The sequence below is a fragment of the Polypterus senegalus genome, chromosome 6, assembly GCF_016835505.1.
Source record: "Polypterus senegalus isolate Bchr_013 chromosome 6, ASM1683550v1, whole genome shotgun sequence".
Taxonomy (NCBI): domain Eukaryota; kingdom Metazoa; phylum Chordata; class Cladistia; order Polypteriformes; family Polypteridae; genus Polypterus; species Polypterus senegalus.
Window position 1 is genome coordinate 33827330 of NC_053159.1, and position 18638 is coordinate 33845967.

Genomic DNA, 18638 nt, shown 5'->3' on the forward strand with positions numbered 1-18638 from the left:
TGTACGTATTAGCTGATTAAAAAAGAGTTTATTTCTTTAAATCCAGTAAATAAAATTTTACCAGAAAAAAAAAATATCATGATTACTCTAATCTCTATCAATGCAGGACAGCAACATTCAGAAAGATACAATGGCTTTCAGTGACACGGCCATCAATGTTGTGTAGAGAGACTGTTAAAGAAATGAGGAGGGTGGTGGATTTATTTAAATCTGCTGGAGTTTCAGAAAAACAAGTGAAGTCTTTGTCAAAAGGAAATGGATATGCATCATAAGATGTGAATCAATTCTCAGGATTAACCGTTGAATACCATTGCAAGCTACTTGGGGACTTTTTTTTTTATGAATTTTAAAATAATGATTTATTCAACAACAAAGATCGTGGTGCAAATTAATTTATGTGTAACTACCTGAAATATCAGTGTTGCCCGGACATAAACTATGAGAGAAAGAGAAAGCTGTAATCCAGTGAGGCAATTAGATTGTTATCTAAATTAGTTGAGAAGAAAACTCTGTGTATACCTCTTGGTTTTAATGAGATTGCACTTAGGTTGCTACAAAATAATGTGTGGGCTAAATGTGTCTTCACTTCAGCCCCAGTACACTTGTGCTGACTGATGGGAATTGTAGTCCCTTTGTCTGCACAGGTTTTTGGGTTGTCCCCTCTTTCATTATAATCCCTCTCCCCAATGTGACATGTAGCCTATATTTGAAGTTGGACCAATGGCAACACAGCTGTCAAATTTTGTGAAAACAGCTCAGCCATTTTTGCAGCATTAGTAAACAAACACATCGACAAACAGACAAAGAAAACACACATCCAGACTTATGCTCCTTCTAAACTGTGTGAGTGCACAAATTGTGCACCTTTTTTTGCGTGCTGCGCAGGGCTTTTGAGCTGTAATCGTGCCTTTCACCCTTTGGAAACTCCACTATGGACCACTCTTACCCACCAGGGACCACTACTCCATCCCTCTTGATCATTCATGTGTTGGCTCTTTTCAGCACTCAATAATTTATGGGAAATTGAAGAAATTGGTCAGAAATTGTAAATACCAGCTTATGTATTAGATAAGATAATTTTCATCAAAAAAGCATGTAAAGTTTAAATCTGAAAGTTAACATTGTGTGCTTCGTGAGCTCACTATCCAGTCTTTATTTATACAATAAGAATGTGAACTCCTTTTTGAGACTAAGAGAATTAAGAAATCTAATTAAAGTAAGGAATTTAATTTTAGATCTAGTGTTCAGTGAATTGGTTGTGATGTGACAGACTCCCTCTTTGATATGTACTGTAATGTTACTTTGGTCATTTGTTCTTTATTGTGATTCTTGTGTCCATTCACTATATGAACCTTAATGTGGAAAGAGAGATTTTTGCAAGGTTCTATAATAAAAGACATTTACAGAATTAGAGATGGAGTGCGTTAAGACACTGTTTTGTTTAGTCACTTTTTTATGTCATACGCGTTTAGGAAGACAATTTATGAAATTGACTACAGCTATGAAAAGGAATCAATTTAGTTAATCATTTAGTTTTTTCTCAGAGCTAAAAGACTACATCAGTGTGATATGAGGAACTAAGAGCTACGAAATCCAGCATTGATTCTGCAACCTGTCACTCATAACTGTTGATATTTTATTCTAATAGGAAGGCCAAAACTGTACAATATTTCGATTACAAATGTACTGTGTGTTAAATAAACTGACAACAATTTCACAACTAACTTTAACAAAAGAACAAAGTACGGAAGCTGATGATTCAATTAAATTTAAAGGAAAAGATAAGGCAGAAGGAGGAATAATTCAAAATGAAAAGCCATTACCTGGCAAAGAACTGAAAGATCTGGAGCAAACAAAGGATATAAATAAGTCAAAGAAACACTCTTAAAAACAAATCCAGAAGGGAATCCTCATAGCATAAACCTAAAAACAAAAAGAAAGGTTAAAACCTGGAAATGGTTTAGTGCTTTATGAAAACCATTTCAGATTTGTAACAACACTGTAAAACTAGTCCAAGGGAGCTACTATTACACTTACTACAGTAAGTATACTGGTGAGGTGGTAAATTGACAGATCCTAAACCTAAGGAAAAAGCAAAGACCAGTAGATGAAGTTTAGTGAGTGTGCAAGAATAATCATAAAATAGGCAGGAATCTGAAAGTTAAACTATATAATAAGTAACACGTTTGAAAACCAAACCAAAATTCTAAAAGTCAGAGTCCAAGAAAATGTTGCAAAAGAAGGCCCTAACTGATCCTTTTCCTAACTATAATAATTTGTATAGAATTTCCGAGATCTTAGCATATCCAAAAGCTTGAGTTGTTGTCTTAAATAGTTTCTGCATGCTGACATCACATATGAAATGAATGTCAGATCACTTGCTAGCAATGGTCGCCATTGGTACAGCAACATAGCAATGGCTTTAAAAACGTGGATGAACAAACCTACAAAAAAATAAACAAATGCCACTGTGAAATGAAAATAAAATAACAATAATTTAAATCAAAATAAAAATATGCAAAATGACATTCTTATACTTTCTCATAAAACCAAGAAGCAAAAGTCAAAACTGAGAAGCCTAAACAAAACCCACTAAAAGAGCAACTCAGGAAGGCGAGAGGCCGGTACCGTGTCAAATCCCTTTTTTATTACCATCAAGTGACTGCAGTTTTAGTAGCTGCAACATCTTAGAGCCATAGACCAAATGAAGGCCTCAACCTATTTAACTCTGAACTAAATTGTAAACATTAAGTAGTGAGAAGTCAAGGAAAATGAGACCTTTTATTGGCAAACTAAAGGGATTACAATATGCAAGCTTTCGAGGCAAATCAGGCCCCTTCTTCAGGCAAGGTAACCTTCCATGAAGAAGGGGCCTGAGTTTGCTTAGAAAGCTTGCATATTGTAATCTGTTTAGTTAGCCAATAAAAGGTGTCATTTTGCTTGAGTTCTCACTACATTCATAATGGCTAACATGGTAGAACACCCCAGTACTATAAATATTAAGTAGAAATTGAACAGTGTAACAAAATGTAACAAAAAAGTGACAAAATGAATGGAAACAGGACAAGACCATGGAAACAACATAACATCATTAGCTTAACAATTTGCTTATTTCATACACATTTTGTTGCAATAACTTAGCCATTCTTATTGAAAAAAAGTTAAAACTCAAAACTCAGTAGGATGGTGACCATGATGTCACATATGCATTAAGGTGCACAGCAATGATTTCCGTGTCTTGTCAAGAGCTGTAGCTAGTTAAGCAGGCTAGTGACATCAGCAGCTCACAACACTCAAATTAACATAAAGGACAAGATAATTAAGTTAAATTTAATGAGACTTTTGCTGATGTTGGTGTGAGTAGGGCTATGATTATAGGTATGTCCCTAAAAAAATGTTAACCCAGCTATGGCTGTCTGTCTTGCTTCATCACAGGGTGGAAAGATCCCCATTCGCTGGACTGCTCCAGAAGCAATTGCTTTCCGTAAATTCTCTTCAGCCAGCGATGTGTGGAGCTATGGCGTTGTCATGTGGGAGGTGATGTCTTATGGGGAAAGGCCTTACTGGAATTTGACTAACAGAGATGTAAGTGGCATCTAGTCTTTTAGGTATAATAAATGCATAGATAGACCATAGACCTTTTTAAACATATTTTTTATCTTTATGGCAGCTTTTCATAGAACTTCGTAAATCTTTTCTAATTTTTATGCAAGATATAGCATGTTACCTTTGAGATTACTTGCATGATGACAATGCTGAGGAAGCGGGAAGACACTCAGTCTTACAGGCCATCCTTTAACTTTCAGTAGTCCTCCACAGCTCCAGCCATTAGCCCAGGTTACAGCAGGGTGCTATTTAGTTGTATAAGCTACCCATCAGTGTTGATGACTTTTTGAACATCTACTCCTTTTTTGTCCCCTGTAGGTGATCAAGTCAGTAGAGGAAGGATATCGTCTGCCCACCCCCATGGGCTGTCCAGCTACTCTTCATCAGCTGATGCTGGATTGTTGGCAGAAAGACCGCAATGAGAGGCCCAGGTTCTGCCAGATTGTGACTGTTTTTGACAAGCTTATCCGTAACCCAGATCATCTGAAAGGTGCAGAGACTCTTGGCCGGTAAGATATTCATCTTAGTTTGTGCCCTGCTAGTAATAAAGTTAAGTATTCATGGTTAAGATTTAAAGTTCTTTTGAGATATAATGGATTTGAACCAAATACAGAGCACCAGTCCTTTCCTTTTTCATCCCCAGTTGGAAATGAAAATAAGTAAGTTTTAAATATGGCAGGCAACCAAAACCAATTCAATCTAGCAAACCCATGAAAAATTTCTCATGCCAGCTGAGTGTGCCCTGTGCCTTGCTGTTTATTTTAATTGTTTCTGACTTTAACAGAGGGGCAGGTGGGTTTAAAACAAATGCATTTTTGGAATGGTAGGGGGTCCAGTCTTCACTATTTCTGTGGGAGGCACATATTTTACATTACACCAGTGTCTAACATTGGATCAGACTGCCAGATGTTTAGGGAATGAGAGCAGAGAGCCTCTAATGGGTTGCTTTTCTCTTGTTTCGAGCTGAGAATCTGAAAGCATGTAAGTCCCGAACAGTTCAAAAAATGTCCTCTAGATTGGAGTAAACCTTTAAACCCTAGTTAGATATAAGGAAAAGCACAGCATCTTTCGAAAATAAAAATATTTATTTTCTCAAAATGCCCCGTTGCTCAAAAGAAGTTCTGTGGAGCAATAAAGACAAAAGGAAGTTACCTAAACAGTAAAGGAATTCATAGCAGATACGATCCCAAAACATAATTCAATAGTAAATACACACAGAGTAGAAGGTCAGAAGTCATGAAATTCACAAAAGCAGTAAACACAACAAAACTCACCAACTCCAGGGAGCATTCACAACAAATCACCAGGAACTGTGGGACACCCTTTGAATTTCCTGGGTGGAGAGAAGTTCTTGACAGTCATTGACAGATGGCCCCACTCCTTGGGGGCAACATCCCCAAAACACATGAAACATAACACAGGCGATTTACATAAATAGATAGAAAACAAAGGATAATGCACATAATCAATAAACGTAACGTTAACATAAATACAAGAGTCAAGTATGAACAAAACAAACTTAAACATGGGTCCTTGCTGAAATATAACAACTATAACACCAGTAACATGGCATGTGTTTCTTGCTGCCCTGCCACCATTACAGGCGTTGTGACCGACGTCAGTTTCTGCAGCAGTATGGATGGCAGATCTGACATAATCACTCAAATGGACCACACTGATGTCACTCCCTCTTTGTTGTAGACACTTAAGAGTGACCTGATCGCAGATAGTATTCTACTTTGCCAGTTTGCTGAAGCCTTGCCTGCTGTTTGGACACGTCCTCTAATGGCATTTGAGACATTCTAGACAACTGACAGCTAAGTATGTCCCCGATCTTGGATAGTAATCTAGTTTGCCAGTTTGCTGAAGCTTTGCCTGCTGTTTGAAGACAGCTGAATATCTTAATTCATAGCAGCAGTCCATGCTGACACACAATGTGCTTGTCTACAACAAGCCAACATTCTCTAATGACATTCGAGACATTCTAGACAACTAAGTATGTCCTTTGTCTTGCTGTCACATAAATTTTGAATTAACACCTTTTATTATTTTACTTCATAGTTTTAAAGAACAGAATGCATTAACAAAACACAATAATATCAAAACAAATAAATACAATATGTTTCCCAATACTCAGTAGACTCAGTAGAGAACTTGGCGACAAAAGAGCTACATCTAAAGTGTTTTTTTTGCATAAAATAAAATGGCAAATTAAGTTAAAAGGTTAAACACAGCCCATCCAGATTACTTTACAATTACATTAATAAATTTGTACCATCCATCCATTATCCAACCCACTTTATCCGAACTACAGGGTCACAGGGGTTTGCTGGAGAAAATCCCAGCTAACAAAGAGCGCAAGGCAGGAAACAAACCCTGGGCAGGGCGCCAGCCCACCACAGGGCACACTCACACACACTAAGCTCACACTAGGGCCAATTCGGAATCACCAATCCACCTAACCTGCATGTCTTTGGACTGTGGGAGGAAACCGGAGCGCCCGGAGGAAACCCACGCAGACACGGGGAGAACATACAAACTCCACGCAGGGAGGACCCAGGAGGCGAAGCCGGGTCTCCTAACTGAGAGGCAGCAGTGCTACCCACTGCACCACCGCGCCAACCTAAATTTGTACTAATTTCTAAAAATATTTTCAAATGATCTTTTAAGGAATTACATTTTTGTCCAATTTGAGATACTTTCCCACTGAGTTATAGGTGGTGGATTAGGATTCCTCTAGTTGATCATAATCAGTCTTTGAGCAGGGAGTGTTTTAGAATTAAGGCATAAAGATGACCTGACCAGGTGTTGTTTCCAGGCAGATATCACTGGGTAAGAGTCCATCAAACAAGCTTTTACATTTTTGGCAAGCTGCAATGCCTCACTGCACAAGCTGCATCACTAGTCAGATGGCAGAATATCAAAATGGCATACCTTTGGGAAAGCACGCAAGCTATAACTGGAGTTTCCTCATTCCAGAAAACGTGAATTTTTCCATCACTATAGTGTTGACTGTGAGGTGGTGGGCTTGTGGCAATGCCTCGACAGAGAACAGAGGACTGAGTGGTCTCTTTTATTCATCCTCATGTGACTTGCAATATGGACAGCACACCTGAGAGATTAGTGATGGTAAGAGGGCCCTGACCCTTAGCTTCAACATTTAGAAAGAGTTAAGGATAAAAATAATCTAAAAAATAAAATTGCAATATTCTTCATCTGTCTTTTAAATGTTTCAGCTTCATTTCATGTTATTTATCTGTTCTGCACACCAAGGACCTTGTTTCAACCCTCAGATTGCATCTTGCCTGTTTGCTTGTTGTTTTTTTTTTGCCAATCATGCAAAAACAGTTGATTGAAATTTTGCATTTAGGTTGCTGTTGGTCAACTTAAAACTTAAAACCTACATGGTGTTTCAAAGATTTCATCTGGTAGAGAGGTTGCAATGGGTAGCCCAAATCAAAAATTGTACATTATTTCAAAATAGCTGAAGTGATTTTAATGCATGTATAATAATGCTGAAGCAACTTCAAATTCAGGCTACATGGCATTTAAAAAAATGAATCAGGATTTGTTGTTGTAATGGGCTTGCAGGGCAAAGAAAAGTATCACTACAAGCACCTTCAGTTGAATTTTTTAAAATTTTGCATGCAAATTACTGTTAATGTAACAAACTTTAAGGCCCCACATAATTTACAATTCCGCATTATCAGACCAAAATGTTTTAGCCAGTAGTAATTAATTTGGCATACTGTTTATGTCAAGCCTAGTCTTGTGGGGCCAGACGTGATTCTCAAACGAGAATGCATGTTTGAGGACGACCTGCTAAAAAGTGTGTAGTGAATAACAGAGAAATCCTGTGCTACAAAGGCTACACCCACAGTCCGTGAAGTTTACAAGGAAAGAGCAAAAGAATCGGAACAAAATATTTTACGCTGACAGAAAATAAAAAGCTTAAATCACTGTTATCAATTCAGAGACTCAAGTAGCACAAACGAACTGAAGCTTAATAATTCATTTATACATTGGAATGAGTGTGACGACAGAGAAGACAGACAGGAACACACGGAGACCACTGCAGCAACTTGAGTCTACACGTTTAAAACGTGCTTCTGTCTGCTAGGATATCTTTCTGTCATTTTTGAGTGCTGTGCCACTATATGGGAGAACAACAGCAAACAGAGTTTGGATAAGCATCGTGGTCTTTGGATATGCAACACGTTAAAATGCCACAACTAATTTCTCATGGCATGTTTGCATTCCTAATTAAACAGTAATGTTAACTTCCTTTAGTTCTTAAAATGATTAATTTAGTTATTAGTCAGTCAGAAGGTGGGTGCTGTGCAGTCTTGTCCATGCTTAACTCGTATCATAAGACAGATTTGTTGATTTGTGTGTTTTGAGTACTGCATCTCCTGTGTCTCTTCTTAATTAGATGTCTTAGCGGCAGTCCAACTGACGGAGTGTGTCGCATTGTTTACTTCCAATGCATATTTTACTCTTCATATTTTCATGACTAGAGCTGCCAGTTCTTTCGACCTCACATCGACTCCCACAGTATTGTTGTAACTGAACAACAGAGAGCCGACACGGCACCTATGACGACGTTTCATTCATGATTACCAATTGTCCATTGAAGCACCAATGTATAATCTGATGCAACAGAAAGGTTTTTTCTTCCAAATGGTTATGCTTATTTCTAAAAAGTGCAATGTGCTCTTCTCCCATGAGACACAAATTATATTTGTAATAGGGTTGTTTTAGGAGACTGTAGACAATTCATGGTAATCAACAACAACAACAACATTTATTTATATAGCACATTTTCATACAAACAGTAGCTCAAAGTGCTTTACATAATAAAGAATAGAAAAATAAAAGACACAATAAGAAAACAAAATAAATCAACATTAATTAACATCGAATAAGAGTAAGGTTCAATGGCCAGGGGGGACAGAAAATCAGAAGTTTGCTGTTTGTTGGACCAGGTTAACCAAAGCACGTCTGATCTTTTCAGTTTAAAATCACCTTCCCTTTAGGTGTTGGATTGGTTTAGAAACGTGACACTCAGAGAAGTGTCTAATTATTCCTCCCCAGTTTTAAACAACATTCACTCACGGTTGTCTCCAGATGTATGTCCATTATACATTGTGAAAGAAGCTATATAGCGCCCGACCCAGCACAGACTTACGCAGAGGCATGTGTAAAAATCACACAGGCTTTATTAGTTTTCTTCAGCCATGGGGCACATCTTCCCCGTGTCCCACAGGCCCAACACAGTCCCAAAAGCACAAAACACAAACAACTCTCCACCTCGCTCCACCACTCCTCCCAGGCAACCTCGTCCTCTTGCTCCCAATTCTGGCCATTGAGTGGTGGAGGCTGGCCCGTTTTATAGCCCACCCAGAAGTGTTCCAGGTGTTTGACCACCTGGTCCCAATTTCGCCTCTGGGTGGGGCTGATGACTCGTCCAGCCAGGTTGAGTCTCGGCAGCACCCCCTAGCGGCCACCCCAGCTCCCATCCAGGTTGTGGAGGACTCCATGTCCCATGGGGCCATGCAGGAGACTGGGAAACGAACATCGGCCAGGGAGGCTGCCACCAAGCGTCCCGGGGGAGGTATTGAGCTGCCCATGGTGGCTCCCCCGGAACGTATGCAGCAGGGGCGTCCCGGCTGGGCATGGGACCCGGCTGTCCATCACAACATCTGGCTTCAGCAAGATTAGGTTTGGCCCTACTTACAGTGAAGGCTACCTTCACTCACTGATTTAATGGAAATGATGGCTTATGGACTGAATGTTGTGTGGTGTGGTGTGGTGGGGGACCAACGTAAAGATCATGCACCATTCAAAAAGGTCATGTCTACCATCACAAAATGGTAATGCAATTTAAAATCTAGGCTGCATTGAGTTTCCAGAATTCCAGTAGGGGAGTTGTAAAACGGGAGAACCACCACAAGAAACATGCATTACTCCAAAACATATGAGCAGATGTTCATGAAATTGTTAATTTATATTATAGTTAACCCAACCTGACATACAGAGTGTGTATGGAGTTTTATTAGTGTTATCATTAATAGGGGTTCAATATAGGGAACGACACAAAAATGGTAGTTTTGCCACACTTAAATGCCATTTTATAAAATTCAATTGCACCACAAATCATCAATTTGCTAATATGAAATTAACATCTATTCATGAGACCATACTAAACCAGCAAATACACAGAAGCAGCGTTCAAGGAGTTCCTGCAGTTATGGAATTCAATCATGTAGAAAAATAACAAATTCTTAATGCATGAGAGCAAAAATTGATAGGTAGTGGAGATGATGGATGGGACACTAAGATTTCTGCCAGCAGCATTTAAAACAACACATAAATACTAACTTTCTTATTTTAGCCTATTATACAAGTATACCTGGGCAATACTGGGTACTCTGGCTAGTTAACAAATCAAGGAAGAATTAGTGAACATAACCAGAAAAAGGAGAAATATTGATAGTGGCACTCCAGTTAACCACTGAAAAGGAAGGGTAAGGTACAGATGAAAGTAACAAAGCAAATCTTGAATTTTATAATTTAAACAGAAAATCAGAAACATCTAGTAGTTTTATTTTTCCCTAGCAACTTAACAAACAGCTAACAGAATAAGAAGGCAGCCCTTCTAGCCTCTCCACTTCCACAGCCAAGTGGTTCAAATAAAGTAGAACAGTGTGACTGGGTATAGTGAAGTGCATGATTGAATAAGGAACTTTTTTAGACTACTGAGATGGGAACGGACCCCAGCTAGTTTGAAATATCTTTAATTACACATAGTTGGATCGCTGCAGCCCTTAGTTCTCAATGGGGAAGTCCCTGTCAGTGCTGCCAGTCTGCCTGATAAGCATCCGGCATGCAATAAGAATTAAGAAGCCCGACCTTCTGAGCAAACTTCAGAGTTTACAAGCTGCAGACATTATCTATTCTGTGCACTCCGACTGGCAGTACTGCGTCTGCTGATAACTTCGCTGTCTTGTTCAGAACAGCATAAGCAGATTACCACCAAAAAAGGGCCAGTTGGCCCGCCTGAGCTCCTTCTGTTCGATGCAAGTTTGATCTGCTGGAAGCCAGAAAAGAGAAAGATGGAAAGGAAAGACAAATAGGAATGCAGAGCTTAGGACATGACCAGCATGTTAGGGGGGTAGTGTGTCAAATGATATTACGTTCTTTTGGTCGATAGGAGGCAGAAGTAAGGAAATATAGCAGGCGTACCTGCTGCTTATCTTAGCTGTTGAAAGGTGTAAAAAACTAACCCATTGGAGTCCAGTTTTTTCACTCAGCAGGCCTGCTTTTGCCTTTGCAAATATTGGGAAAATGTTATACAATGAATAATTAGTATTAGCAAAGTTTATGTTTACCACTATTACAAATACCAAATCCTTTATTTTACTATATAAATAGATGGCCAGTTTTAATTGTACTGCAGTTCCTTCTATGTGTTCTGTTTTCCTTTCACATACAGTTGTGCTTGAAAGTTTGTGAACCTTTTAGAATTTTCTATATTTCTGAATAAATATGACCTAAAACATCATCAGATTTTCACTCAAGCCCTAAACGTAGATAAAGAGAAACCAGTTAAACAAATGAGACAAAACTATTATATTTGGTAATTTATTTATTAAGGAAAATTGCGAGTGACAAAAGTATGTGAACCTTTGCTTTCAATATCTGGTGTGACCAACCCCTTTGCAGCAATAACCACAACTAAACATTTTTTATCCCATTCCTCCGTGCAGAACAGCTTCAACTCTGGGATGTTGGTGGGTTTCCTCACATTATCTGCTTGCTTCAGGTCCTTCCACAACATTTCTATTGGATTAAGGTCAGGACTTTGACTTGGCCATTCCAAAACATTAACTTTATTCTTCTTTAACCATTCTTTGGTAGAACGACTTGTGTGCATAGGGTCATTGTCTTGCTGCATGACCCACCTTCTCTTGAGATTCAGTTCATGGACAGATGTCCTGACATTTTCCTTTAGAATTCTCTGATATAATTCAGAATTCATTGTTCCATCAATTAAGGCAAGCCATCCTGGCCCAGATGCAGCAAAACAGGCCCAAACCATGATGCTACCACCACCATGTTTCACAGACGGGATGAGGTTCTTATGCTGGAATGCAGTGTTTTCCTTTCTCCAAACATAACGCTTTTCATTTAAACCAAAACGTTCTATTTTAGTCTTATCCACCCACAAAACATTCTTCCAATAGCCTTCTGGTTTGTCCACATGATCATTAACAAACTGCAGACGAGCAGCAATGTTTTTTTTGGAGAGCAGTGGCTTTCTCCTTGCAACCCTGCCATGCACACCATTGTTGTTCAGTGTTCTCCTGATGGTGGACTCATGAACATGAACATTAGCCAATGTGAGAGAGGCCTTCAGTTGCTTAGAAGTTACCCTGGGGTCCTTTGTGACCTCACCGACTATCACACGCCTTGCTCTTGGAGTGATCTTTGTTGGTCGACCACTCCTGGGGAGGGTAATAATGGTCTTGAATTTCCTCCATTTGTACACAATCTGTCTGACTGTGGATTGGTGGAGTCCAAACTCTTTAGAGAAGGTTTTGTAACCTTTTCCAGCCTGATGAACATCAACTCTTTTTCTGAGGTCCTCAGAAATCTCCTTTGTTCGTGCCATGATACACTTCCACAAACATGTTATGAAGAGCAGACTTTGATAGATTTCTGTTCTTTAAATCACACAGGGTGCCCACTCACACCTGATTGTCATCCCATTGATTGAAAACACCTGACTCGAATTTCACCTTCAAACTAACTGCTAATCCTAGAGATTCACATAATTTTGTCACTCACAAATATGAAATATTTGATCATTTTCCTCAATAAATAAATAAGTATAATATTTTTGTCTCATTTGTTTAACTGATTTCTCTTTATCTACTTTTAAGACTTGAGTGAAAATCTGATGATGTTTTAGGTCATATTTATGCAGAAATATAATAAATTCTAAAGGGTTCACAAACTTTCAAGCACCACTGTATGCCATTAATAATTCTGAGGAAAGGAACAGGATATTCAGGTTATAACCTGTATGGTCAGACATGTGATTCAGAGCTTATGTCACTCTCAGGCATTTGAGTCATTTCTGCCAGTGCATGAGATTATGTTTATTTTAAAACAGAAACGTCAGTAGACATCTTGAGTGAATCTCGATATGCGGTGCAAACATGACTTTTTTTATGTGGGTTATTTCATTTCAGACACTGATGCCACTGTTTGATTTTTGTCTTTTACACTAAAGTTTGTTTACCTTTCAGAAATCGTGTTGATCCTTTCCCTAAATGAATTGCTTTATGGCTCACTTTCATTGCACTTGTACAACATTAATCACCTGTAGAGATTACATCTAACTGACTGAAGGTGCTGTGACTTCCCTGTAGGTTAAACTACCCGTTAACAAACAAGCACGTCCCCGACTTCACCTCCTGTCGCACAGTGGATGACTTTTTGGATGGCATTAAAATGGGTCGCTACAAAGAAAACTTTGCCGCTGCTGGATACCTGTCACTGGGGCACGTAATGAAAATGAATCTCGAGTAAGTAGCCACCGGTGATTTATTCCTTAAACGGACTTTATGCTCTGTTGCAAGAGAGGTTTTAAATCTCACACTGTAGACCTGGGCACATAAATCTCCTGATTCTGTTATGTATAGGAGAGGCTGGCCATATATCAATGGTTAGTAAAGCAAAAATATATAAAATGACTGAAAATACACAGGGAGAAAAAAAAGGGTCATCCAGGAAAGTGCAAACTTACAGGCTGGATGCAGCACTTCCCTGAACTTAAGATCATTTCTTTTTAACCTCATTCAATGCTTTAACGCACTAAATGCCAACTTTGCCGTATAAATTGGTGTCACATTATTTTTACTTTATGCACTTAATCCAGTCTTGTACCACAGAAAGCATCTGCAGTGGGGGTATGGTGTGGAGGTCCAGGGAATACTGGATGGACAGAGACGGAGGATCTGAGTTCTTTAGTGTTATTAAGATGATTCAAAGGTGGCTCATTCAAAGTTAATTTACAGTACATTTTCTACAAATCAAGATGCCACATTTGCATCAAGCATTAAAATTAGACCTGTCTCATCATAAAATGGATTTGAAAAAATGTCTAACGACAAGAAACAGTAAAAGTTTCCATTTGTTTTTACCCACTTGAACACAGCATCCCCAGTTACTCTCCCTTTACTATCTTCTGAGAATATATAAAGCATACAATATAAATAAAATTGTGCTTCATTCTGTTTCATTGTGGCATGGCGATATCTCATATTTTGTGTGCGTGTTTATTTTTCACATTCCTCAGTATTTTCCTTGTAATGCATGCAATGCCATTAGATGCCATTAAGAGCACATAATGCTGAGTGTTGATTGGTATTGAGAACTTGCATTGCATGTGTTTAATGGCCCTGACTTTTGAAAAATTGAGGGCATTGCTTTAATAAAAATATGATGGCATCAATTTGTTGTAAATGTATGAGCTTGTACACTGGACAATGACAATCCTATTTGCCGAAACCAACGAGTATCATGCCACCATGGCCATTGTCCAGCTAAATCTTGTTCAGTTATTTTAAAATATCTCTCCTAAATTTATTTTCCTGATTAGGGTCATGGTGTATGTAAAATATAACATCACAAAATATAACAGGGAGTGATGAGTAAAAGATCTATGTTTCCCTTCATATAGATGAGTTTTTTTTTTTAATTTTTTGGAGTTTCTAAAGGCTTTTTGGGGAGTAGAGAGAAAGGACCACTCCTCCTTAAGGGTTTATCAGTATCGTACACCCATTTTAGTCCTGCGTGCTTTTATTGTTTATGGAAACTAGGGGGCTTCGACAACCTTCCCCCCCCCCACTTGTGCTACATTGTGAAGAGGGTGCTGAACGCACCCCAAGGAGATGCAGTCACTCATCCAAAACCCCTCTTAAACAATAATTCAATGGGAAACAAATTCAGGGTTTTTTTTTACCTTCTCTTTGCTTGATCAGCTGCTGCTGCTGTGCCACATGGTCTGCATCTCGTGTGGTGTTTCGAACATTTAAAAGCCTGTACAGCAGCTGTCCTTTTGTCTCACTGCCTTGTCTCTCTTCTCCCCCAGACATCCTCAAACACTATTCGATCTGTTCTCGCTGTTCCATTATTTCACAGAGTAATATTTTCTGTTTGTTTGCGCTAATGTGATCTTTACTATCATTTTTTTGGGACTTTCGAATTTTCCTACTTCCACTATCTCTAACCTGCTCTGCATGTGTATTTCACCAACGTTTTTGAATTCTTTACAACGTTCTACTTTGTCATCTACTCTTTGTCTTTATCCGGCCCCAGGCGTGATTAAATCTCTTGGCACAAAGTCTAGTCTCATGGGACGTGAAAGTGTCTCTCTGAGAAAGTCACGTCTTGTCTCTCTGAACAGGTCTTGTCCCGAGTTTTCTTTATATAATAGAGAGATGCAATATTGTTAATGATGACCCATGATGAGACAAAACATGTAATTGAGTGAAGCAATAATATTGTTGTACAAAGCTGAGAACATAAAAATGATCTGCAATCTCCCAATTCAAACTCCCCATTTCAGACACCGTGTCTTGAGCTTGCAGGAAGGCACACGAGAGGCTTTGAAGTCAGATGGAAGAAGGTTGTATGGTCTCATTTGTCTAATATTTAGCTTTTTTGAGCATCACACTAAACATCGTGTTTGTACACTGCATGTTATATGAGAAAAAGATCAACATTCCTACTGTAAAGCATGGTGGTCACAGTGTCATGCTGTGGGTATGCTTCTCTGCAGTAGGCCCTGGAATGCTTGTGTGGGTAAAATGAATGCAGAAAAATATGAGGGCATGCTGGAAGAAAACCTAATGCAGTCTACAAGAGACCTGGGCCGTGGAACAAGATTTGTTTTGCCAGTGAGACAAAGCTAATAGGGGCCTGTGTACACAGACTCAAGGCTGTCATGGCTGCCAAAAGTGCATCTATAAAAAGCTGACTTGGAAAAATGTGAATACGTATGCCATCAGTTATTTTGTGTTTTATATTTGTAATTAACTTAGTCCACTTTGCAGAGATCTGTTTTCATTTTAATAGTAAAGAGTTTTTTTCCCCATAGATCAGTTTAAAAAAATCCAAGTTAATTCACTGTGATTGAATGTTGTGTAACAATAAAATGTGAAAACTTCTAAGAGGGTGAACACTTTTTGGAGGCTCTGTAGATAAATAGGTAAGGAGCTATATAATAGATAAATTGATGTATAGACTGTATTTTGCGAACATTATAATTATGCATTTTTCATGAAATAAAATGACCCACTCTATGAAAAAAAATGAGAGCTTACTTTAGCACATTTACTATTTAATGCTCATACTGTATATACAGGTATGCATACTCTTAATTCTGATTTTTAGACAGAATTAGTTAATTAAATATCATTACGTATTATGGTAAAAATTTTTCAGTAGACAATGTTTCAATATTATGTGAACCCAAATCCATAACAAATACATTTTTCACTACTTTTTGTCATTCACTTCAAAGACCATGTCATAATTGTAAAAGTCAATTATTATTTGAATGTTATCATTTTATGATTTAATTATAATATTAAATTTTTAACAAACAGACACGCATTTCAGCAATATGAAGCAATACTTTGGCTCATATATTGCATTGCAGCTGGTCCTAACATTTATAGCATTCAAAAAATCAAAGTTGCTGTGTAGAAGGTGATCACATTAACACCAGGATTTGGATTATTATTATATTTGACTTGTGTAAGATGTAATTAATAAAGAAATATGATTCTAATAATAATAATAACTTCTTTCATGATTTTGATATGATGACAAATCAAATATTTCTGTCTGAATTTGTCATCATTTTCTTTACAGCAAAATAGTGTGATGTTTCGAATTGTGGTATGTATTTCAGCTCATAAATTGAAGATTTATTTCAAAAACAAAAAATTGTGGATTTAATAATGAAATAATATTCTCAAGAATGTGAAACTATTTCATAACACTGAGATACTACCTCATAATAATGAGATAATTATCTCAATAGCATTCTTTTTCACAAAGTCAAGATATGAATACTTTCAACCACACAATGAGTTTTTTTTTCCTTAATAACAGAACAGTTTGTCTTTATAATGAGATATATTTGTCACTGTGATAAAATACAGTGATAATAAAGATGCAATTACAAAATTATAATAAGATATTTACCTCAAGAATAAGAAATGTACTGATGAAAAATGATACATACCTTAAAATGAGATCATGTTTCCTGCTTACCCTTTATTTATGTTATAAAATACAATGCCAGGTCATAATTATGACATTGCACATTGTAAAGACACAAAGAGAGCAGAAAATGGTTTGGGGAACTGCCCCCCTATGTTATACAGCGTACAATGAAACACAAATCACAATTTCAAGAAATGGCTCCAGAATAATGTCTAGTTCTGCGTCCAAAAAAGGGACAACTAAAGAGGAAAGGTGCTGGGCTTTTATAGTAGCCGGGAAGTAAGAGGTGGGGTCCAGTAATTGAGGTCGGAAGTGACCTCAGTATGAGGCGTGGTTAGGAAAGGGAAGCAGGAAGTGGAGGAAATTGATGCTGTTTTTTCTTAAGGAGATCTATAGGATAGGAAGAGGAAAGGTTAGTGCTCTTCGAAAAAACCTGCTCTTGTGTTCCACCCTCGGGTAAGCCCTTAGCCATCCAAGTGCACAGGTGTGACAACATATATGAGGCTTGGAGATGAGGTCCCATGACTCCATAAGACTGGCTTACCCATACACTGATTATGTAAAGTTTACATATTCTTGCTATGTTTAGCATTATTTTTTTTTTTTCCCAAGTTCACAACTTTCCTCCCAAAGATGTAGAGGTTAGTTGCGTTTAGTGAGTGTACACAGTGATGTACTGGCATCCCATTCAACACAGGTGCCCACCTTGTGACAAATGTTACCAGGATAAACGCTGGCTCTTATGACCTTGAATTGAATTATGTGTGTATGAGAATGTTATGTTAAACTCATAAACGGTAACATCTCTCAGATGTAGAATGATTTAAGGCTTCTTGTATGAACTTGACTGATGTGTGTTGTTCAGTGTTCACATTTCTTTTATAACATTTGTTTAGACCAAAAACATGTGGGCAATGGTCAAAGCCCTAAGCAGTGAAATAAATCTTGATGGACTTCCCAGATGTTCAGGGCAGACAATGAAATTATTTTTTTATGCAGATAGAAACCAAATGCAATCATAGAAGAAGACTACTGCCAGTGAGGGCGAGGAATACAGTAATCCCTCGCTATATTGCGCTTCAACTATTGCGGCTTCACTCTATCACGGATTTTATATGTACGCATAACTAAATATATAACGCAGATTTTTCGCTGCTTCGCGGGTTCTGCGGACAATGGGTCTTTTTACTTCCTGTACATGCTTCCTCAGTTGGTTTGTCCAGTTGATTTCATACAAGGGACGCTATTGGCGGATGGCTGAGAAGGTAACCAATCAGAGCACGCAGTTAAGTTCCTGTGTGCTGAATGCGGTGTTAACCAGGAAGTCTCGTCTCGCTCATTCAGCAACAACGTGTTTCGCTGTGTAAACAGTTAACTTTTGTGCTCTTTTGTGTTTATCTTTGTGCATAGTCAAGCCCTTCATTATGGCTCCAAAACAATCTGCTCCTGCTACTGCTTCAGGGTCTGTGCCCAAGCGCCAACGGAAGATGTTAACGATTGCCGAAAAGGTAAACGTTTTAGATTTGTTGAAGGAAGGGAAAAGCTACACCGCTGTAGGACGCCATTACAGCATCAATGAGGCTACAATTCTTTTTATTTAAAAAGTAGGAAAGGAATATAAGATCTACGGCCGCAGTGTCGTTTTAACCAGGGTGCAAAACGAGTTGTAAGTGGATGTAATAAGGCAGTAGTCTGGATGGAATCTGCTTTAGGGATTTGGATTGAAG

General features: G+C 38.2%; 1 protein-coding gene across 1 annotated transcript in view; it reads left to right on the forward strand.

Annotated features, from left to right (window-relative positions):
- Nucleotides 1–18638, forward strand: part of epha8 (eph receptor A8) — a 649052-nt gene that overhangs the window by 622326 nt on the left and 8088 nt on the right. Inside the window, 3 exon segments of the mRNA XM_039755789.1 lie at nt 3436–3585; nt 3925–4115; nt 13044–13199. Of these exon segments, the coding sequence (XP_039611723.1) occupies nt 3436–3585; nt 3925–4115; nt 13044–13199 (497 nt within the window).